The sequence below is a fragment of the Lactuca sativa genome, chromosome 7 (assembly GCF_002870075.4).
Source record: "Lactuca sativa cultivar Salinas chromosome 7, Lsat_Salinas_v11, whole genome shotgun sequence".
NCBI classification, from domain to species: Eukaryota; Viridiplantae; Streptophyta; class Magnoliopsida; order Asterales; family Asteraceae; genus Lactuca; species Lactuca sativa.
Genome location: NC_056629.2, coordinates 63,633,562 through 63,658,866, shown reverse-complemented (window position 1 = coordinate 63,658,866; position 25,305 = coordinate 63,633,562). Strand labels below are relative to the sequence as shown.

The 25,305-nt window shown below is 34.6% G+C and overlaps 2 protein-coding genes across 2 annotated transcripts; both read right to left on the bottom strand.

The window, feature by feature from the left end:
* On the bottom strand, window positions 1–849 carry LOC111877793 (uncharacterized). Its single transcript, XM_023874295.1, has one exon. The coding sequence runs from the start codon at window positions 847–849 to the stop codon at window positions 1–3; it is 849 nt and encodes a 282-aa protein (XP_023730063.1).
* Window positions 850–6,205: 5,356 nt separating this feature from the next.
* Window positions 6,206–6,971, bottom strand: LOC111877819 (umecyanin). The gene has a single exon (XM_023874327.3). The coding sequence runs from the start codon at window positions 6,872–6,874 to the stop codon at window positions 6,323–6,325; it is 552 nt and encodes a 183-aa protein (XP_023730095.2). The 5' UTR covers window positions 6,875–6,971; the 3' UTR covers window positions 6,206–6,322.
* Between the last annotated feature and the right edge of the window lie 18,334 nt (window positions 6,972–25,305).

The window sequence follows — 25,305 nt, the reverse complement described above, 5'->3', positions numbered from 1 at the left end:
CTAAATATTACTTTTGTCACGGCTACTCGATGCGCAGGAATTGCCTTCCTTGTGGTGATGTGTTCCGCCTCTGCCACCGCGACCACCACGACTTCCACCGTTTCTCCCTCTACCTCTGCCACGACCACCACGTATGCCACCCGATCCGCTACGACTTGATATTTGCTTTGAGTCACCTTCTAGCTTCTTTTTGTTTCGATTGGACCATTCTTTGTAAGTTAGTAGCAACTTCTGATCATCACTTTCACCTGAGCTTTTCATGCGTTCTTCATATGCTTTGAGTCTTCCGATCACCTTTTCAACGAACATTGACTCCAAATCTCCAAATTGCTCGAGTGTTGAGGCAATCTGAAGGAATTTGGACGACACTGCCCTGAGTAACTTCTTCACAACCTTTGATTCTTCTACCTTGTCTCCCAAGGTTCGTAACATGCTGACTGTGTTAATTACTTTTCCCGTGAAGTCATCAATATTCTGTGTTTCTTTCATGCTCATGGCCTCTAGTTCAGCCTTGAGTGTTTGGATCCTGGCAACCTTCACTCTATCAGCTGCTACAAACATAACTTTGAGGGCTTCCCAAGCTTCTTTGGCAGTCTTCTTCTCCGCTAATGTCATGAGCAGGTCCTCCGGTATTCCCTGATAAATGGCAGCCAATGCCATGTTATCCTTCTTTGTTTCAACGAGAGTGTTGGCTGTTCTGGGTTCTACTGCATCCCAGACACCTTGAGCCAACATAAAGACCCTCATCTTAATTGCCCATGCACTGTAATTGCTTCTAGTCAACATCGGATAGTGTAGAGTGATTTGCCCATCTTTGTCACCATTCCCATTGCTGCCATTGCCTGCCATTTCTTCTTTTCTAGGTTGATATTTGGGCATGTACCAGGTATGCTCTGATACCAAATGTTGGTTTTTCACAAGCCTTTTATCAAGGGTAAAACAATGAAACAGTAACAAAGAGAAACAGAGCACAAAAGAACTGCTTAAAGCTTATAGCTTTTGGAGCCTTTTCACTGAATTGAAAAAGAAAGTGATCATACCAACGTTCACAACTAGCTATCTATTTAAACAAAGAAAATGCTAAAATTTCTACAACTACCCCTACCGGCTTAAGACTCGGACTTCAACAGCCAACATGGCTTGAATTATTCAACATATAAAAAAAACATGGCATAAAACAATTAAATCTATTTCTGAATTATTCCATCAAAATTACACCGATGAAAGGGATTTGGGTGTCGTTTTCTGGAGAGGTAGAACAGGAGTCGGTGGAAGAAAATAAGAACAAAGCTGTGAGAAGAAGAGTAGGGAGACCGAAGCGGTGGAGGAAACATCGAGATTGATAAAGGTAAAATTTAAATTAAAAAACGAATGTTGTAGAAAAAAAAATCCACAAATGACAGTGAAAAACTGTTCCCAAAGGGGTTTACATTTTTCTTCTAATAAATGAAGATTTTTTTTGCTATTTGTCATACTCTCGTTTAATTTTCTAAAATTTAATTTTGTAGTTATTTTGAATTATTTTTTTCCATATGCCATTTTATATATTTTTCTATTTTTTTTATAAATTTCACATAATATTTTAATGTAATAAATATAATAAATGTAGTAATAAAGATATATTAATGTCATTAAAGAACTTACCTTTTAATTTCAAAATTCTCAAAATTAAAGCTCATTATTTTTTTTAAAATTATTTGGTTAAATTTAATAGATAAAAAACATTTTCATTATAATAATTCATTATTTTTCTTATTTTCTTATAAATTCAAAGTTTTCAATATATATATATATATATATATATATATATATATATATATATATATATATATATATATATATATATATCTTAACTCATGTATTACATGAGTTTCACAACTATTATATAATCAGAAAATCTTTGGAACTCGAGACTATGAGTACATCTATGTTTGTGGAATATTTTAGATATTTTGTGTAGTGTCTCTTTCTGGGGGAGTAGAATAGTAGATATACCATTAAGATTGAAGAGCATGAAGATGGGCATTGAATGTATTTTGAATATGCATCAACAAAAATGCCACAGGTTGGTACTAGTTTTATAAAATGGGATGTCAATTGCAATACATGTTATCCTCTTAATATTTATGGTTCTCATGTGTTTTGTATTTCATTAATTCTCTAACTAAATACGTACTCAGACAAAAATAAATAAAAGAATGGAATGGACTGGAATAAGTACTATCAATTTACTTAATGGCCATGCTTATGTGGGTCAAAATAAACCAAGCTCCATTGTCCAATTTCTCTCAAAAGCATAGTAACCAAAAAATGGTGGAATTGATCGAATTGTAGTCTTTAAATCACATGCCTCCGATTCTTTTTAGATTATTCTGCTTCAACATTTTAAAACCTTACACCTAAAAAAACTAATTAAATCTCATTTTTGTCTAAAATTAGTAAGATCAAGATGTACATGGAGAAGTTGGCAGTGAAACAAAACTGTTCTTGACAACACCACACACATCCTTCATTTCTTTAATGTCTCATCCAATTGATGAAGGCGTCGGTTTAATTGTTGATATATTAGGACTGTTTCTCCATTTTACGCTTTTTGGTATTTTGATTTTTGTTATAAATTTATAGGTTTTATGTTTGAAAACAAGTTAGAGGTTTGATATTTTTGAAAGAGGTGGTTTTGAATTTATGCACAAAATATGTTTTTGTGAGTTTTTAGTTTTCCGTTTAAATTTTGTTTTAATGTTTTGTTTATGGTATTTTTCAAGAGAAAAAAAAGGAAGATGAAGAACAATAAATTAAAAAAAAATGTTTAAGATTATTCTATAATTTATATCGTCTTGCAAATGGCATCTAGAAATAAAACGCATATTCAGTTGTTGTTGTTGTTGGTATTTTTTTTTTTTTTTTTTAAACATATGTTTCTAATTGATGTTTAAGATCATGTTATAATTCTATAATCAAAGTATAAGAGACTTGGTTACAAGAAGACAACTTTGATTTTGCTAACATTAAAAACATATAACATGTATTATAAAACATTAATATTAAAAATAAATTTATTTAGAATAAACATAAAATAATAAAAGTTTCTTTTTACATGCGTTTAGGCTTATTTTATCCGTTATCATAGAATAAACCCTAGGTTTTTTTTTTTTTTTTTTTTTTTTTTTTTTTTTTTTTTTGGGATCAAATTTAATTTTTTTTCTTGAAAAAGCCTTATATATTTTTTTTCCATTTTTCCTGATTTAGTCCTTACAATGTTTGTTTTTACGATTTATCCCTTATATTTTTATTTTTTCGATTTAGCCTCTATATATTTTCATTTTTTCAGTTTAAACCTTAACATTTTTTAGAAAGGGTTAATCTCATAAAAATCTTATATTTTGTATTTTTTTTCCGAATTAAACCTCATCTTTATTCTTTTTATGAAAAAAAAACTTAATACAACTTTGTCTTTTTTCAAAATTAAAAACCCTCAACCTTTTAAATGTTTCCGAACAAATCCTCAAAAATTTTAGTTTTTCCTGAAAAAAACCATCACATTTTACAATTTTTTTTGGAGAAAAATGACTAAAATGGTCAGATCAGAAAAAATGAAAAATTGCTAGGTCTTTTTCATGAAAAAACAAAACCGTTGTTTAATCCGGAGAAACACAAACTATAAGGGGTTTTTTTTATGAGATTAACTATTTTCTACAAATCATTACATCATTTTTATCTTGAATGTTTTATTGCGTTTGGTTCCATAATTTCATGACAGATACTCTCAGCTTCATGATAGTTTGGAATAAATTTAGAGAGATTGTGATGTAACTCTATTTCTTGACAAGTACATAAATTTCTTTTCCAGGTGACATCATTAATTTATATGCCGAAGAACGTTGTAGGTCCATGTAATCATCTAGAAAAGTTTAACCCAATATGTGTAAGAATCATTGGTATAATCTAGGGTTATTCTCATTAGGAGTCATAAAGTTCGATGATGGAAGAAAAACAACCCCTCCCACTCTTTCCTTTCTCACCAACGGATGTTATCCATCTCCGCTTCTCGTCTTTCTCAAATTCCATCATAGAACGTCATGGCTCCCCAATGAGAATAAAAAAGCCCACAATAACAACTTTTACCCTTCTTTCTCCATAACCAACATAAAAAAACCTCAATGTAGATAACCATTGATTAAACTAATGATCCTTGCGTATCTTAGGTTGATTTTTGCATATCATTATAGGAACTTACAATGTTCTTAACCGATCGTCAACCATTATGAAGTTGGAAGCATCTATTTTGAAATTATGCAACTGAATGCAATAAATATTTCAAGATAACAAAGATGTAAGAGTTTTTTTTTTAGAAAAAAAATAAAATTGAGGTTTAATTTGAAAAAAATATAAGGTCTAAATCGACAAAAAAAGTATAAAGGATAAATCGAAAATAAAAATAAAAATTATAGGCTTAAATTAGAAAAAATAGAAAAAAATGTAAATGTTTTTTCAGAAAATTAAAAATGAGGTTTAATCTAAAAAAACCCTATATATAATGCTTTTTTTTTTTTTTTTTTTTTAAACTCACACTTCGATTTTAGGGGCAACATATATCACCCATAATGTTGTCCATATTGCCACCATTAAGTAATCATTTTTTTCAGCGAAATATATTTTTCTAATTGACGTTTAAGATTATTTTATAATTCTATAGTCAAAGTAGTTACGAAAGGACAACTTTGATTTTACTAACATTAAATTTATTGTTTGATTATAAACCTATAACACGTATTATAAAACATTAATATTAAAAATATATTTATTTAGAATATACATTAACTAAAAAAATTTCTATGCATTCAGACTTATTTTATACCATGACATGTTTATCTTTTATAACAAAATATATAATACATTACTACAAGAATTAGGGGTGACATTAATAAGGGAGACTTTAGCATTATGTGCGACATCTAGTTGGACATGTTGGATGTCATCCCTAATGCATGTGTCGTCCATATTGTCATTTCACCACTTTTGTTTTGACGATCCTATTTGTGTTGTCACTATTGATATTGCATTTAATGTTTATGTCGTATTCTTGGTATCACCATTGATAAATAACCAAAATGAGGACTAGATATGGATGACCATGTGCTATGATTCATCCCTTTAAAATTCAACAATCCAATGGTCTTGAGAAGAAATCAGAAATGTTCATCTCATCATATATTACTTCCCCTTTCCACATAGGTTGTGCAAACATGTTTGTCATTGTCGAAAAAGATAATTGATGACCTTTCATTCCTTTCTTTATTGATGGAGAGGGTAGTGGAAAAGCATAACACTAGAAAAACTACACGACTCTCATCCCAAACTACTAAATCACTTTCACCTTGTTACTTCTTTATTTCTCATTCGACATCGGAGCTAGAAATGAAGTTATAAGATGTAATTTTGTGAAGGATCCAGTAGCTTGTGTGTTGCTTGTAAGGGGAAGGAACATCTTTGGTTAGGTATATATAATTATATATTGGTTCTTGACCAATGATAGATTTCAAAGATGGAAAAACGATGTTCTTAATATAGGTTGGCTTTAACATTTTGCATGTTTTTGAAGCTGATTTATGAATCTAAGTTAGTTTTATTTTGTTTATGGACGAAGATGGTGTGATGGCTGCACAAATGTGAATCTAAACCTTTAAGGATGCTTCAAGTGAAAAATAAATAAATAAGGATAAACGTTTGCAGATTACCCCAAACCGTAGGGATAATTTATGTAAATGAATTTCAAAAATTATTAAAAAATAACAACCAATAGACCCAAATCAATACGATCAACATCAAACAATAAGGACGACCGACACCGGAGCATTTAGTGACAACTTTGCAATATATATATATATATATATATATATATATATATATATATATATATATATATATATATATATATATATATATATATATATATATATATATATATATATATATATATATATATATATATATATATTAACTCTAAGCAGATTTTATTTATTTTTAATTGTCATCATACAATGAGTGAGATGGTAAATGAGCAATAAGCTGTGCCACTTAGCTTTTTTGAATAATAAAACTAATTCTTTTAAAAATTAGATTTGTTTGTTGGTTTAAAATTTAATTTTAACTCACTGGATTGGTTTGTTGGTTTATTTATTTATTTATGGACGAGGATCACAGATTTAAAAGCAAAAATCAAATATTTTTATTTAAAATTATATATGAAAACGAACACATTTGTTTTATTACAAAAAAATAAACATAAAAACACACCACCATACAATCAACCAAAAAAAATCTAGTAAAAGAAAGCTAAGGCAGCGGCCAAGAAAGTGGCGGGTACCACGGCGGTGAAAGATGGGGACGCGTTACCAGCTGGCGGTGGTGGTGATGGCGGCGGCATCATGCTACCAGCGGGAGCTGGACTGGAGGTAGACGGAGGAGGAGTACCGGCAGTGCCGGCTGCAGCAACGTTGATGGTAAGTTTCTGACCACTCCTGCAATGAGCTCCGACACTACAGATATAGTAGTGGTTGCCGGGAGTCCTCAAGGTGACCGTAGCAGGGCCGGTGGTGACGGAGTTAATGGGGCTAGCGATGGTGCATGGGCCGTACGCCGCCTGTGAAACTTCTGTAACGTCATGGAATCCTGTGGTGAAGTTGAAAAACAAAGAATCGCCGACGGTGAAGGTCTGGCCAGAAGCCCAGGTGGTGTATGTGTCGGCAGCAGATGGAATGTTCCAACCAAAGGCGTCTGCGACGACGTGCCTTGTCTGCGCCACCGTGGATTGCAACTGGAGAGATGCAACCACCATAACTACCAACACAAACACTAACTTTGAAGCTGCCATTTTTTTTCTGTGTTTAAATCTCAGGTCGCCCACTTTCTTTTGGTAAAAACTTTCGGAGGTATTCACTCTCTAGTGTTGTGAGCTTGGTGGAGATGAAGGATATCTTGGATATGTATTTATAAGGGAATGGAAGTTTGACCTTTTCGTTGAACGAGTACGATAAGGTTGACTTTGACTATTGTGAGGTGTAAAGTCCAAATTGTGGTGGGTGAGGAAGTTAGCATGGCCTCAATTGTCCTGTATTAGGTGGGCTTAGACATGTGAGCTTTTCAACTAAACCAATGAAACATGTTAGAAGTTTTGTTGGGATAAATATTTTAATAGGGTTCGTGTTAAATTTATAAAAAAAAAACAACCTATAATGATATTCTGAATAGAAGTTGTAAATGAAAAAAAAAAAAACAATAAACTTTTATCTTATTTAATCGTATTTGATCACCATATTATTAATCATAGTATCATACAACCTACATATATATCGCTTACATACCAATCATATAACTAATAAAATACAAAAATAAAGTATCGTCAGAACATATAGGCAATTTAGAAAAGCAATCACTATCCTTAAATCAAAGTTATATGATTTGGTGATTTAGAGAGCATCTAGTCATCTATAATGAAAAGTTTAATAAAAAAATCTAATCATCTATAATGAAAAGTTTAATAAAAAAGTTGAATGAGATGACAAATCTAGTTGTCATTTTATGGATAAAAGTTCATCATTGTAAGATGTTACTTTGATATTTAATAGATTTGGAGTTCAATTGACATTGAACATTTCAGTGGGAAAAAAGAAAACTTTTTTAACTCTTAAACAAAAATTTACATTGGTTCAATTGTAGGAAAAATTGATAGAGTTTTAAAGAATATAAAATTATGATATGACAATCCATTGAACTATATGAAGTTCAGCTCATGGTGGATAATGTAACATCCGTATTTCAGGTACAAGTATTTTGTCATTTTAAGTTGGGAATTTGGGATTTCATTGCACCACGACGCAGTAAGGGTTGGACAACAGCGCGTGACACATCATTAAATGGCGGCACAGTTAGGTCCTCAGTGTGCGCAATGACGGTTATGGATCAAAACCCTAAATCTCAGGCTTTAGGCCCCATTTAAAGGCTCTAAGCCCTAGGGTTGGCTTCATTGGACAACCTCCCTCCCAGAAAACGCCTCTTACCCAAACATTACTCCCTTCTGTTTCTTGAGAGCTCATTTTGGTGCCTTTCGCGTGTTATTGAAGAAGGTTGTGATCTTTAGTGCAAGAAGAAAGAGTTTCTAGCCTATTAACTTCATCTTCTGGACCTTGGAGAGGTATAAAGTCTCCATCTTTATGGTTATACTATTTAGATCTAGGTTATTAGTGACTTTATGATCATTTTGGCCCCATAACCTTTGTGTTCTTCGACTTTGATGAACTCCAGAACCTTTTGGTGTATTATTGTACTTCTGGACCCTTGTTGTTGAAGAAAAAGGGATTTGCTTGGGCATACATGGAGTCCATGCACTTGGAATGACTTCTTGAGTAGGTATATGAACTTAGGGTTGTAGATCTTGACTTGTGATGTCCAAAGGGATAAAGTTAAAAACTTTATCAACTAAGACCCTTAAGGGAATCTGCGAGATTTTGAGCTCTAGAGATTAAGTGTTAAGAACTTAAGTCATTAAGACATTTTTGAGCCTAACCATGGTGCGATGGTGTGTAGACCATGACACGGTAAAGTATGAGTCCCCGTGACTATGTTGGACATTGGTGACCGTGACGCGAGCTAAGAGTTGGTCATGGGGCGGTGGTTGTTGAACGTTGAGTTTTTGACCAGTTTGACTTTTAGTCAAGCTAAGGGTTTTTGAGTGGTAGATTGAGGTTTGACCTTTGGCAGGTTAGGAGATTCGTATATTTGTTTGACGAGTCACTGGATGCTGATCTTTCAACCTATATTTCAGGTGAGTTTTCTCACTATACTTTATACTACAACATGGATCCACTATATGCTAGGATGTTAGTATGTTGTAGTGAACTGTTAGGTAGGTAGATGTCACACTCTGTTAAAGTGGAAACACGAAGGGTGACATGCTAAGGTCTCATAAAACAAGGTAAATAAGAGTACCAACCATAACCATTGAGCATTTTAAGTTTACATCATATTTGAAACAAAATTACATTTTAGTTCCCTACTATAAAGTCTAATGCATAACAAAAGAAACATCAAGTGCAAATTAATGTTGACGTCTAATTTAGATCACTAATCGTCCCCTAAAAAGTATGCAAAAACGAGGGTCAACTATAAAATAGTTGGTGAGTTCACAAGTTTATAAAGGTACATCATTTCAGTAAGAAACTATAGATTTGTTCAACAAAAGTTCCAACTCAAAATGAGTGTTGAATGCCAAAGCACTCCGTTCACAACCAAGCCTAACGACCATTCTTGCCCTATTCCATCATGTCCATGGTTCCCATGATGTCAGTTCATGGAAATATGCACTCACGGTTCTGGATGAGTGGGGGCTGTCTACCCCAAATAGCGCTATCCATAAGACCGTCGGCTCGAAATACGAGTTAATAAGTTGTAGTTTGGTTCTCGGGGACTTAACATACAAAGTTCATAACAAGTTCATATCAAGAGTTCATAGCATAAGTTCATAACACAAGATCATAACATAAAGTTCATAAAAGAGTATCATTCCAAGTTCATTAAGTTAATAAAACAATATCGTTCCATGTTCAATAAGTTCATGGATCAATATTGTTCCAAGTTCAGTAAGTTCATAAACCAACAAGTTTACAAAATAGAGATCAGTCAGTTCATAAAACAAAGTTCTACAAGTTCATAAAATAGTATGGATACCTCATAAAACAGTAGCATGCTTTCCACCCCAAAACATGAAAATAGTAAAAGGGGGCTGTGAATACTCACTAGGGAGATGTCACACCCCAAAACCGGAACGACAGAAACGTTTTGGGGCGGAGGACGTCATGCATAGTATCACAACAGTTGTATCATAGCAAGCATAGTAAACACAACCAAACATTGAATACATATATGAAAAAGGTTTACATTGTCTTAATACAAAGTTTTGTTCTTATCAAAAGTAAAATGGAAAGACGAGACTCTAACGCGCCGACTTCTCCAAACCCTAGAAGTACCTGTCTACTAAATCCCTAAGAATACAAGCAGTTTGAAGGAATATCAGCATAAAGTTGGTGAGTTCATAAGCATTTATTTTTGGTGGAAAATGTTCTTTGTTTCTTTTGAAAAGTGTTCCTCAAGAAAATCCCATATTTTCTTATGAGAAGCAGTTTTGAAAGAGCATCTATTAGTAGAAAATAAACCATTAGTTATAGAAATGCCGGTGTTATCCTGGGAAAATCCCATATTTTCCCTAAAAACAGGTTATCCATCCTAGAGGTAGAGATGCAAGTTTAGAAATCCCTGATTACTATCAGTATATATATATATATATATATATATATATATATATATATATATATATATATATATATACACATATACACACATATATATATATATATATATATATATATATATATATATATATATGAAAGTAGTTTTATTACTCAAAATAAAACAAATGAAGAGTAGAGTCCGTAAACCAAAAGTAAGTTTATACTTATTTGCGAGTCGTATAACCATACTTGATATGACCTAGAGACCTTTTCAACGTTCTTCAGCCATTAAGCTAAATGACATTTGTTCACCCCAGACATGCCTACCTAACTATAGCTAGCAGTTCAGGTGAGGGATTGTCAGTCCCGAATAGATCTATTCACAAATATCACACTCTCCCTCCAGGAGACTCTGGTTATACTAGGATAGGATTTAGCCCTGTACACCTAAGAGTACAGTTTCGAAGTAGAGCCTCACAATTATGTATAATCTAGTTTACATGTTAAAAGCAGTATAAAGTAATAGTTATCCTTAAATAACTATATATTATACCCCTGAGAAAATATACACCATAAACTAAATCTACCATAGGTTACATATATTTACTCATGCATGAAATCTGAATTGGTAAAAGAAAAACTACCTAGAGGGTTATTCCAAACTATACCCATTATAGTTTATTAGAATTGATATGGAAAATGCTTTGTAAAAACCTTTCTGAAAGGTATGAAATTATATTTCCAAAATAAAAGCTTCCCTTATGGTCAACATATTACAAAAAGGGATAAAATATCCAAATATGTTATTAAACGTGGAAATCGTTGGACTGTATTAATAAGTTTAAAACTAAATAAAATACTTTGAGTTTGGCTTGTATTCCCCCCTGAAAACATTAAAACACATAAAATGTAGGAGTATGAACTCACCTCGGGCGATTTCATGAATTGGTTCTTACTAGATCTCTCTATGATCGTTTGGTGTACACAAACCATGTATAATTACAACTGAACTTAACGTATTCACTAAGCTGTCATAACTTACTCATTGGGGCTTTAAATCTTATAAGAATGTCGTGATTTTATTTGGGTGAGGAAATAATCACGATTATGAGCAATTATCACTGCTATAAAAATAGCCTTTTACGACGCGCGAACCATGACACGCAGTGATTTGTGATACGCAAATGTGAGTGTCCAAAAAATAATGTCATCTCTTCCAAAATTTAAAGGATTTCATACGCGCATTTTTGCGTGCCATAAAATTAGTGTCTAAACAAAAAAAAACACGGAGGGAACCTGCGTGTCGTCTAAGACCGTCGCTTTATAAATTTTAATAGAACGTGCGCGTTCCATCCGGGGAAAATGAAATCCCAAAAACTTAAAATCCCCGCCTTCCTTTTTTTTTCTCCCTCCACTTTAGTTTCCCTAGTAGCTAGCGCTTTTTTTCAAGAACTTTCCCCGATCGCCCTCCTATACTGCTCGTTCTCTCTTCAACTTCCCTTTCTCTCCTTCTCACTTCGACAAACCCTTTCTCTTCTTCTCAGTTCTCGATGTCGACAGCTTCTCCCACCTCTGACGTTTCTCTTGGTGTTGGCGCCTCCCACCTCTGACCTCCGTCTAGCCCCGCCCCACCGTCCAACGCTTTCCAGTGACACTCAGCCGATGGAGCCCCTCCTCTCTGGCAATCTCACCTCGCCTGCCTTTGCCAGCAACATGAGGTCCGGTGACCTTAGGGTCACTGCTTCTATTGCTCAAATTTACAAGCCCTATGTCTTATTAAGGTATGTTTTTCTTGATTCTAACTTCTCAATGTGTTCGTTCTCTATAAGAACCCTAGCTTGCTAAATATGTTTTTCTTTCTTGGTTAATTTCTCTCTATTTCATTTACGATCGAAGGAACAAACTTCCGATATTTGGTGAAACTAACAATCGATGATGTGTGATTAGGTGAAATAATCGATTAGGGTTAATTTTTCTTATTTATTTCCACTACAGGTGCTCAAGAACATTGACATTCGATCTCATGAAATTCCTGAAGTCATGAAAACAGATCCCTTGATAACAAGTTGAAGAATGGCATGTGATCTCTTGATAAAAAGTGCAGCCTGTTTTCGTCTTCCTATTAACCGCCTGATGACCATTTTACCCTTGCAATACTAACATGAGAGGAGCTGAGAGGAAACAAGTATCAAAACAAATAGTTAAGGAGTTGATACCAGAATAGATTAAACTAGCTGTCTAGATTAAGCTCGGCGAGTCAAAAATTATGGTATTATATTTTAGTGTTAAGGGTATCAAAAACAATATATTAAAATTGTGGTATCCCAATTTCTTTCCTCTTTTACTTCATTTTCATGATACTACCTTTAGTTCAAATATTTAGTTTCTGTAAGAAAAGTTTTCTTTTTATCTTTTCTATCATTGTTTTTTTTAAATAGAATCTTTCTTTTTTGTAATCAATCATGTTTTTGTTTTAAGTGTGTTTCATGTTAGGCATTTACAACGGATCATGATAAGGCTTTAGAAGAGTTGTATAGTAAAAGTGCTGAAAAATCCCGCCAATTTGATATCACCATGACTACAATGGTCATCCACATTGCTACTGTTTTTGCTTCATTGAAGGTAATATATTGTTTTTTGGTTTATTCTGTTATGTCATGCTATATAGATTAAGTCAAAAAGGAACATCCATGTATAACTAGTTGTCTAGATTAGGCTTGGTTAGTCAAAAAGAAAAGAAAAGACAAAAAAAGGGAGGGGAGGGGAGGTGAAACAAACTTGTACATTGGTATTACATGTGAGTAGCATCCCACCCAATCTGAATGGCATGATATAAAATTAGTGGTCCAGGTAGAATGGAGGAACTAGCATAGCTATGTAGACGGTTGGTATCAATCAAATCATCTGCCTTAATTTTAGAAGCTTAATGTGACTTGGTTTTTCTTTGTTATTTTGTTAAGAAAAAATTGTTTGTTTGAATATATGTTACGTTTACACAGTAATTAAATTAGGTTTTGATTCATGTATTTGAAGGTTTATTTGACAACTAGATATTATGAATAAACAATTGCTTACTAACCATATCTGTGTTAATAAAATATTGTTTAACTTACATAAACTGAATATTATAAAAACAATTAAGTATTGTAGTAATGTGGCTTATATGCCTATCATCTGCAATATGTTTCAGTTTTTAATATTATTAAATAGAAGTTATAGAACATCATTTGGTGCATATTCTTGTTATACTTCAACAAATTTCATTTACACTTCAACTAAAATTTGAAATGCATTATCTGAATCAATGGCAGCTCAATTTGTTTTCATAATTAGTTTTCTTTTAACTTTTTAACCTTTAACCTTGTGCAAAAACAAAAAAGAACTACTTATAGCCAATCAAGCATGCTACAGAGCCACTTCTCAGGAAGGAAGCTTGTTAATTATTAATCGTTTATGCTGTGAAGGATCAGCAAAGATTATAGAGATCTGTGGACAGTTGATAACGGAGGATTGTAAGTATAAAAAAAATCACCAATGTTTCTCAGTTTAATTAGTATTCTTAATAGTTTTTTTCAACAATCATTACAGTAGTCTTGGAGCTTCTTTAATGAACATCAAGCATTTCGCTGAAGCCAAGATTTCAGCCGCCTTTGGTGCTAAAAAAATCAATCTCTAAGTCAATGCCTATCAAACCGTTGGATTGGTTGGTCAAAGTGGGTCTGGTAAGTCAACGGTGGTCAATCTGCTAGAAAGATTCTATGATCCAATTGAGGGGGAGAAGGTTCAATTAAAATTTACAAATATGCCCTTCTGTTTTCTTAAATATTTTATTAATCCAAAGTTACCTGAAAAGAATGCAGGTTGGTGTGGCCCAAAAATGGTATGATGAGTTAGCTGTTGCTGCACACCTACAAATTTTGATCCGGTTGGACAATTTTGACCATGGTGTTTTCTTGTGAAAGAGTATTGTTATTGCTGGTTCATTTTGTAAGGTCATTGCTTTACTGGTTTGTCCTTAAGTTTTACTGGTTCGTCTTTATGAGAGGTTAAGGTATTTATATATTAATGTTGTAACATGTTTAACCATAAAAGTCAACTGTCTTCTGAACCAATTTTTTTGTCATTGTAGGGAAGGTCATTCTGATGGTGGAACTTGCAAATGTTAAAATTGCTCCTATAATCTGACATTCACATGTTGGTTACTTTGAACAAAACCCTCACATAAAAAAGATGCCACCTCCAGATGTTCTTCAAATGTAGGTGAATGAGATTGAGCAACAGATAATATTTTCTTATTATAATAATGTTCTACTTATATAAAACTACCCACAAGAAAAAAATTTGCTTACTATTTTCTTTTGAGCATTTTATTTATTCACTTGCATTCAGGTTCCAGCTACAAAAATACTCATAACTCCTGTTCAATGCAAATCATTGTGGAGCCAATTTCAAAAAGAAACTGAATATACAATCACTCAAGCTATTGCTTCCCAGGTATTTCTTTTAAAATCTTTGATATTTATTTAGATTGAATTGTGAGGGTAGATTGGTAATTTTGTCTGCCATGGTTTTTTCAGGAAGATAATAAACGTAATAACAACTGGTTACCACCTCCATGGGCTATCGCTGCCATGGTGGTACTTGGATTCAACGAGTTCATGACTCTTTTGAGGTTATTTTTGTCTTTTTACATTAAATAAAACTAGTCTTCTATTCTCACTTCCACTGATGTTAAATTCTTTTTTTTGGTTAGGAATCCTTTATGGCTGCTTGTTATATTCGTAAGCTACCTTCTTTGAAGAAGCTCATCAATTTATTGAAGTTGTTGAACAGAAAGGTGAGCTCTATTTTATTTTATTTTGTTTTATTTTTTTATTGTTTTTATTTAATATGTTAAGAGTTAATATATTATTAAACAAATCTTTTTCGCAGGGTAAGAAGGTCATTTATGTTTCCATTTGTATTCCTTTCTTCTTACTCTTCCCTCGCAAGCATGTCTTAGTCGTTGGTTACCCATTTAGACATTATATATGACAATGCTTATTATTGGTTAGGTGTCTGAGCTGGAATCTCAAATCGAGGTTGGATAATGATGAATTGAGCCCTGAACAAGTCAATGATGTTAAGGACTTCAATGATGACTATGTGGAACGAAATCAGGTCATCATATGCTTTTTTCCTTTTCACATTTTCTTAATAGTTTCTTTGAGGTTCTCTCCACTATACCACCTTGTCAAATTCAGGATAAAAGAATCTTATGGTTTTCACTTTTCACAAAGCATCTAAAAGTAAAACTACCACAAACCATTTCATCTGCAGGAGGATTTTGATGAGTTTGAGGATGTTGATATGTTATACAACACCTTATCACTAGACAAAGTAGAAGCTCTAAAAGATCTTGTTATCATGAAACCCTTGTTATCATGCAGCCCTTGGTCATGTGTTTGTATATTAGCGTATTCATGTCTCAAAGTGTGTATTCCAATATCAGGTATCATGATTTGTGTATTTACAAAATTTTGAAATAGGGTCTTGTTCAATTCTTTAGTCATGTTTGCTCTAAGGGAGATCAACTTATCAAAAGTAAGTTATTTTTTTCACCCTTTTATTTAATATTTTTGTGATTGAATGAAAGTCTTAATGAAAGTAATTGACAACCCTTTTTTCTGTAAATGATTTTGTGATTGTGGGAGAGGTGTTGTGTTTTTCTCTGTTGCTAGGTAACCTTCTTAACAACATCATTCTACTTAAGCAGGTGAGTAATCAAGATTAAGGGAGACTTGTAATCATGTTTGGCATTGCTTTCCAGTAAGAAACAGAGTTGTATGATTATTTGTTAGTTTTATAGGAATGTATAACCCATGTTAGCAATGTATTATTTTTGTTTAACATTTGAATGATTCTTTGTATGGCATTATAATTTGTGCAATTTATTTTATTTTTTGAGTATGAAATTTTATTTTATATTATGCAATGGATTGTATTTTTTGTATATGGTATTTTTATTTCTATTATGAGAAATTAAATGCAAATTTAATTTAAAAATTAATAAATATATAAATTTATTTTTTTTAAACATTTAAATTTACGATACACAAAAATGTGTGTCATCTTCATTTATGACATGGCCTTTCTTGATACGCATTGCGTGTCATTAACACGCGCGTCGTAGGGTTATGACACGTGAATGCGTGTCGTCTTCCTTTATGACAGGGCCTTCCTTGATATGCATTGCGTGTCGTAAATGCGCGTCGTAATTGCGCGTCGTAAATGAGCATCGTAAATGCGCGTCGTCTCTCTTTATGACAGGGCCTTCCTTGACGCGCATTTGCGCGTCGTCTGAGCCTTTTACGACGCGCAATGAGCGTCGTAAAAGGCTGTTTTCTAGTAGTGTATAGGGGTTTTCGAAAGCGTACCAAAACATAGCAGGGTTCTTTGATGCTTCCTCATTCTCTGAGGTCAGACTCCTCCTGTTTCCTAATTGTTCTTCTCTGTTGGGCAGTCTCTTTTAAAATTTCCTACACTTCCACAGAGGTAACATTTTGGACTTGTGCCAACATTGGTAGTCGAGGTGATGAACTTGACTAGGGTTCTATAACTGCGAACGGTGTGTCCCTTCCTGTTGCATCTAATGCAATGTAGCACTCGGCAAACTCCATGATGATGGTAGTTGCATTTTCTGCAGTGTGGGAGATTTCCACAGTAAGGTATGGTTGGTGTTGGAACAGCAGGGATGACTGGGGTACTGATTGTCCCAATTCGTTGCCTCTTAGTAGGTCTTTGGGTTGAACAACTTCCTTTGAACTTTTGTTTTAGGATGTTGGGATGGAGATCAGGTGTGTCCTTTCTAGTAGGCACTTTCCTACGTGGTGGAAGTTGCATTTCTCGCAATTTGGAAGTTTTCCAGCATATTGCCGCAATGGCGTTGGCACTGGTTGGGCAGATTTGGTGGCTATAGGAGTTATCTCGGGTTGTCGTCCCTCTGCAAGTTTCTGAGAGGACTTGTACTTCATCTCGATCCAAAATTTTCGTTTGGCACTCTTAGGTTTGGGAGTTAGAGTGTCCTCCTAGATAAGCCCTTGTTGGTTTCCTGATGTGTTGCTAGGTTTGAGGTGTGGAAACTGTTCCCATTCCCATTTGGGTTGTTACGTTAAGAACAACTAGGGCGGCTGCTACGGCTGCTGAGACAGTAGCTTGGAACGTAGCTGAGTCCATCTGGAGGACTGGTGTCTTATTGGTGAGTTGGTTACATTCCTTCGGAGGCATGATTCTGCTACATGTCAAGAAAAGAAGCTTGTGAGCAACAATGGTTGCCTCTGGATGTATCCTAAATGTTTATCTATGCATTGGGATTTCCCGTTTTGCTATCTGACTCTCATTGATTCGACCCACATCCCCATGATGTGGTCTTAGTGAGAATAGAAAATTTTGAATGCAATAAATTTCACATACAATAAACTTACGAACTCCTTGTTGTTCAGATCATTGCGCTGGCTGGATAACTCTCACATTTTCGTCAGCTCTTGACGATATGGAGATTTAGCTATAAGGGTAGTTCCGGGGATCAAGTCGATACGGGATTCAACTTGACACGCGGGGGAGATCCCTGGAATGTCTTTGGGGAAGACATTAGGAAAGTTGCAAACTTCAGAGATGCTCTCGAGGCCTTTAACTTTCTGCGTCTCATCGACAATATGAGCCAGGAATGCATGGCATCCCTTTCGCAGATACTTCTGGGCTTTGGCGCAGGAAATGATACGAAGGTTCAAAATTTTTTTATCACTATAACCAGTGAGGGCTTTGTTAGGGAGAAAGATTGATACGAGTCGCCCTTTTGAATGCAAAGGACATCAGCACGATTTGGGGCTCAACCATTTCATGCCGATTATGACAATGAAGTTTTTCATGGAGACTGATATGAAATCGATGGGGAAAAGGAATGATGGTCTAAGTACATCCAAGGATACATTTTTTGAGGACAAAACTGTGATAGGACCTTCATAAAGTTGCTTATTTTGCATGCTATCGATCTAAGATATACTTTTTAGAATGATGATCTTTAACTAATATATGCTTGTTGCCACTATAACTGAAACTGAGATTATACATTTTTCAGGACTCTTGACTTAAAAGTAGGTCTAAGTCATACCAATAAAGAGAAAAATCTTGGCAACATGAAAGACCGATTTTGTTTATGCTTTGTAAAAATCAAAGTACTTCTTTTCATAAAAATGTTGCGGAGTTTGTTCCCTGAAAAAAAAACACGATAAATACGTTATCAAAACATTTTCAAAGAAACGTATTTTATTCATTTTAAAACGTTTGGGATGTCATCGTCAATACAGAAACATAAGCATAAACGGAACTTACATTTATTTACACTAGTGATCTACATCTCTTTAATCTCTCAGTGTAATGTGACTTCATATCAACACCTGTGATATAAATAAACTGAGTGGGTCAGGTTGGGAAACCTAGTAAGTACATAGGGTTTTCAACCCACAATAATATCATTATTATGTTTAAACAATCAAACAATCAACCCAATTACCCATCCCCATTATCTTCTTTACTCTCAAGGATCTATCCTAAGAGTCATCTATCCTGCATTCGTTTATTCTGAAGTCCCTTGCTTCTAGGGTTATAGGACTGGCACTAAATCCATAGCTGCCAATGCTCGTTCGTAAAGCACTAATTTCATAGCTGCTATAGTTTATTCATTGGGTGCTAAATCCATAGCTACGAGTGTAGGTACTAAGTCCATAGCTACCATCACCTAACAGGTACTAATTCCATAGCCACCCATGTTTACCTAATAGGTACTAAGTCCATAGCTACCAGTGTTTATCCAATAGGCACTAAGTCCATAGCTGTCGATATTATTTATTAGGCACTAAGTCTATAGCTGCCAATGTTTACTCACATCATCTTTTATCTCTCATTATTTATCTACCCATGTCATACCCAACATATTTGTAGATATAAGATACGTATACAGTTTAAATCATTTAAAACATGTATAAAATCGTTCATCCAGCATAGATAGCAAGTATACAGATAATATGCACATGTAGCATGTAGTTTATATAAAATACTTCATATCTATGTGTAAGATGAAAGTAACTATGCACTCACTTGAAAGGTGGTGACTCAGCACTCGGACAACACTTCGCTACTCTTAACACAATTTTCCTCGGACAAAACCTAGTATCATTACCACTAGAATTTAGTCTAATATTCACCGAGACTAATTAATAGTCTAGCTATTATTACTATTATATAAGCGTTAAACGATACCTATATAACCCATAATAATAACCCAAGTACTTATCTTAAGGTCCCAATAACATTACTATATCGAAACATAAGCTATACTAAAGATAGGGTAGGCGTAGCTCAGTTACAGCGGGTTTTATCGAAAACCGGGCTTCGCTGGAACAGCGTTTCCAAGCCGAAAGGCTCTTTTCTCGGGGCTTCAGGAGCCTCGGGGCTTCAGGAGCCTCGGGGCTTCCTTCGGGTGCTAGGGGGTTTACCTAGGCTTTTAGGGGGGTTAGGGAGCTTAGAGAGAGAGAGAGAGAGAGAGAGAGAGAGTATAAAGAGAGAAAGAAGAGGGTTGGGGGTGAGGAAATGAGGTAACCCGACACCTCTATTTATAGGGTGAAATTTTGACGGACTCGCCGAGTCGGTGCCACGTGTCATCACTTGCTGGCTTTTCTTGGGGAGAAAGCCTTTGCTCATATTCAGCCACGTCACCCCTTTTACAGCAGCACCCTGCCGACTTCTAAACCCCGCAACTTTCGCATACGAGCTCCATTTCCGACGTTCTTATTTTCCATGTGTAGGTAAAAACAAGATCTACAACTTTCATTTAGACTCCGTTGGCTAATTTTCGACCGATCTTAAATTTAACAGTACGAGGAGATTAGACTGCTAAATGACCGCAAAGAATTCGTAACTCCTTCATACGGACTCCGTTTTCGTATGTATATTTACCATTGATTTCCTATTAATGAGATCTTCAACTCTCATTTAGCTCGCATAAGCCAAAAACCGCTCGAACTAAAATTCGAGTTTTGGGCTATACACTGCTATGCCGAAAATTTGAAAAATCATAACTTCCTAATACAAAATCATATTTGAGTGTTCTTTTTATGGATTTTCTCGTTTTAACATACTCTACTACTTTGGTTTAGACTACTAAGGCTAAAAAGTCTTCTATTGTAAATTCACTTTTTACGCTTCCTGGTACCGTGCCGGTTTTGCTGTAAAACTTCGACGGGCCATAACTTCTTCGTTATAACTCGGATTTTGACGTTCTTTATATGTACGGTACCCTTGAGACATATTCTACAACTTAGTTAAGATTATTTATTCTAAATAATCTTTTGTCAAAAATTCGTTTTCGACTCCTATTATCTCTAATTTGACTAGCCCGGATCTACAGACGTTACAATTATCTCCCCCTTAGGATGATTACGTCACAGAATCATCAATGAAACTGGGCAGTATAATGACTCCATATGTCATCTGTTCATCCTAGGTAACAATCGTAACTTCTTTGTTCCTTCGAATGAGTATCTAACTCTTGGACTCCTTGACTGCAAGCAATGCTCGATCTCGCTCCCGCTCTCTGTCTCGCGTTGGACCTTTAATCATGACCTTTGATTCACACTCCCGATCCTTATTGGAGACTCCTTCTTCTTCTTTAAAATCTTAAGATAAGTTCTTTTATTACTACAATGGAACGATGTGTCAAATTCTAATTACCTATCATCTTATGTTGCAATTCGTAGACTCAGGTCTTTTAGAGTCTTCCAGAACAAACTATACTTTCCTTCATGTTCTAATCTCATCTTAAAAGGTAGCATTTCTAGCTACAAGCAACCATCGCGATACCTCTACTGATCGCTTTGATTAATTCTTCCGGCTTAAGTTAGGTGCTACATCGAACTTGAATCTCTAAACTACATAACATACTCATCGTAGTCGGACTCAATTCGATATGACCACTTGGGTCGGAATAACAATCATCTTCTTAGTCACTACTGAAATGATAGTAACGACATATTTGAATAAAACGATATCAATTACTAGCTTCTTGGTAACCTTGTGACTTTCCCTGATCTAAGCGTGAGTCATGTGCTTCCGGTAGTATATGCATCTACTACCTTTCACACCTACTCATACTCGTCCCAAGTATTGTCTCACAGTTTTCCAAGTCACCATACAAGAAAATCACATAACAGTTTAACACATCAGATAGCAAAACGAAGGCTTCATTATTTCTTGAAACTATTACATAGGTGTTCAAGTTCACCCTAGACTATGCCTCTAATAGGCTACATCATATTGTTCTATCTCTTAGGCTACCTCATAACTCGATCTTCGGGTATTGATTCCTCATCCTTGGTTCCTTGCGTTGTTTTCCGCTTTGTTGAGGATCATGTGGAATGCCCTTGGCCTTGGTGGTGTGTTTGGCTTTGCTGCTTCGTTTTTCTTTGGGAAATTTCTAGACAGGTGCCCCTTGCCTCCACATCCGTAGCATACCTTATCATTATGTGTACAATCCTTGGAATAGTGACCAGTCCTTCCACACTTGTAACAAGTCACTCTTTCGTTGCACTTCCCGCAATGCTTCTATTTATCACACCATCTCGCTTCACCTCCTTCTCCTCCTCCAAGCTTTGAGAATTTGCTCTCCTTGTTGGACCTTGAAGATCCTTCAAACTTCTGCTTTTCTCATGCCTTATCTTTTTCTATACCTTTTTCTCTTATCTGGGTCTCTACGTTCTTAGCTACTCTAACGACTGTTTTCAAAGAAGTTGCCATTTTGACCATTAGGCCAAAGTCTGTGGGCAGTTCGTAAGCAAACCTATCAATCTTGGAGAGTTTAGTAGGAACCAAGTAGGGAAATAGCTTCTGTCACACCCCAAAACCAAGAACGGCGGAAACGTTCTGGGGCGAAGGACGTCATGTAGAGTATCACAACACAGTAAAAGTAAACAAGCAAACAACATCATCCATTGCATTAAATATATAATTTTAATACAAGCGTGTTCTGTACAGTTATAGACACCAAAAATATAATTCAAATCAAAATAATAAGATGGGTCTTGGATGCGCTCCATCTTCTCAAAAGTTGGCCTCGGTACCTGTCTACTGATGACCTGAGAATACAAGTTATTTAGAAAGAGTTTATCAGCATTAAGCTGGTGAGTTCATAAGTATTTTAGTGTCAATGTTTGTTATCAAAACGTTTGAACATGTCGCAACTGTAAGTTTGTAAAATGTATGTAAATGTTTGTAAGTGTTTGTAAAAGTTTGAATCTCTCAGAAAAACCTATATTTTCTATTAAAGTAGCCTTCTACTAAGGCTTAACTGTTTTGTATGTTCGTTTATTGTAAAAGTGTGAAATTTCCAAAGTGTAACTATCATTTACAAAATATAGTTTGTACATTAATGTTTAAGTGACATAATCACTAAATATATGTAATGGGTAAATTATTGTAGTACTGTAGTGTTGTATTATAGGAACTACTGCTGTACTAACTACCTTAAACCGGGTTTATATTAAGGTATTATGTAATTAATTGCACCATACTATCGACTAGTAACAACGACAAGGTATAGTCGTAAAAAGGTATGACGTTTGGCACCCGCAGACCTGCAGGTCCGGCTGTAGCTAGCAGCCAGGTGTAGTATAGTCAATCCAGTATAGATCTATACGCAAACTCACGCTCTCCCTTCAAGAGACTCTGGCTACAACTCGGGCCTTGACATTTAAGGCATGCTTCGATACAGTGGATCACAATTGTTAACGTATTCATGTATATGTAATGTAATGTTACTTGTTCTAGTATCGTTGTATATGTTCTCTTCCTAGTATAGTTGTACAAGTTCTTCTCTAGTATAGTTGTATATGTTCTTCTCTAGTATAGTTGTATATGTTCTTATAGTAATGTATATGTTTTCATAGTAATGTAATGTATATGATCTCATAGTACTAAATATTGACTCATGAATGAACTGACTCATTGATCTAGCAATAGTATAAGTGTGATTCTGTGTTACCCCGATGGAAACTTACTAATAATGTACTGATACGCATGAATAAAGGAGTACTTTTATGTCTATATATGTACATATGATATATATTAATATTGAAACGACCCTCGGACGGCTAACCGACATCCCACCAGACCACATCCAAATCGAGAAAAAGGAAATAGGGTGGATGGCCTTCCTAAGCCCTTTAAACATTTCTTATATATCTATACATATATGGGCATGCAATTTATAAGAAGTATAACAAAGTTTAAATAAAAGTATTTGGTAAGAAAAGTTTGTAAAACATTTTGAAGTAAAGCAGTTTGATAAACAGTTAGAACAGTGATAAAATCATTGGTTTTATAGTTATTAATCACATGTGATTGATGTAATAACTATAAGTATTTAACTTGTATATGTTGGATAAGGTGTCTAAGTCCATAACTTATTTGGTACATACTTGACCCGGCCCGACATGGTCCATTTGGGTTGCACTTTACCCGAACTATTTATGGATAATTTTATGAGAGTTATACACATATGTTTATTAATATATTATAAGTTATATTATATTAATATGAAGTTATGTTATTTAATTAGTCTTAGTCTTAAATTAATTATGAATTAATTTAGAGATTAAAAGGAAGACTAATTAGATTATGTGCTATTGGTTTTATATGGTGTGGGCTAACACTCATTTGTTAATGGGCTAGGCTTGGATGGAAGTCCATGGATGATCCATGGAGCTTTTAACCCATGGATCCTTGGAAAAGGAAAGGTCATGGGTTATTAGGGTTTCACCCTAACCATGTACACTATATAAGCATGCTTATGTTGCATGAAATAGCCACTAGTGTGTGTGCTTGTGTGTGGCCAAAAATTACAAGTGTGTGTACACTCTCTAAAGGTTTCCAAGTGTTTGTGGTGATTTGTGATTTCCATTTGAGGCATTCACACTATTGGTGCTTGGCTCTCAAACTCCAAGGAATCAATCTCATCAAAAGGTATGTAATCTCATCTAACTCTTTTATCTTTAAAAGTTCCCCATGCCATGTTAGATAAGTTATGAACCTTGGAAAATTATTATTTTGCATGTATTAGACAAACATAGATCCAAGCACTACTAGAAAAACAGCCTTTTACGACGCTCATTGCGCGTCGTAAAAGGCTCAGACGATGCGCAAATGCGCGTCAAGGAAGGCCCTGTCATAAAGAGAGACGACGCGCATTTATAACGCTCATTTATGACGCGCAATTACGACGCGCGTTTACGACACGCAATGCGTATCAAGGAAGGCCCTGTCATAAAGGAAGACGACACGCATTCGCGTGTCGTAATCTTACGACGCGCATGTTAATGACACGCAATGCGCATCAAGAAAGCCCCTGTCAAGAAAAGCCATGTCATAAATAAAGATGACACACATTTTTGCGTATCATAATTTTAAATGTTTAAAAAAAATATTATTTATAGATTTACTAATTTTTCATATTAAATAATTAATTAAAAATCTCATAATACAAAATAAAATACCATAAATAAAAAAGATAATTCATTTCACTAATATGTCAAATACAAATAATTATTCCAATAGTGAGTAAATGTTATAAAAAAATGAACTCATTTATATACAATTGCATTATCTAGCTTACTATGTGCCAACAACTTCTATCTTTTTCCTTCTCTGCATAAGGGGATCTAATTGTACATTGTTACTAGAGGTTTTCACTAACTATATAGCCTAATACTAGATTACGTATCAAGGGACAACTTCTGCAAAGTAATGTTATACAAACTAAAAAGATATACATAAAGATGATAAACATCAAATTCCAACTAAGTAAAGTTGCATCTTGCCTTTCATAATTCTTGAAGACTAATGAACCACTGCTCCGATAATTCTTGTGAACTGATCAAATAAAAGTCAAAAAATTAATATGCTAATATAATTAATAGAAGAATCAAACAAG

Bases quoted from the DNA above. Each gene is read 5' to 3' on its own strand.
- LOC111877819 (XM_023874327.3), bottom strand. From the start codon at position 6,874: ATGGCAGCTTCAAAGTTAGTGTTTGTGTTGGTAGTTATGGTGGTTGCA.
- LOC111877793 (XM_023874295.1), bottom strand. From the start codon at position 849: ATGGCAGGCAATGGCAGCAATGGGAATGGTGACAAAGATGGGCAAATC.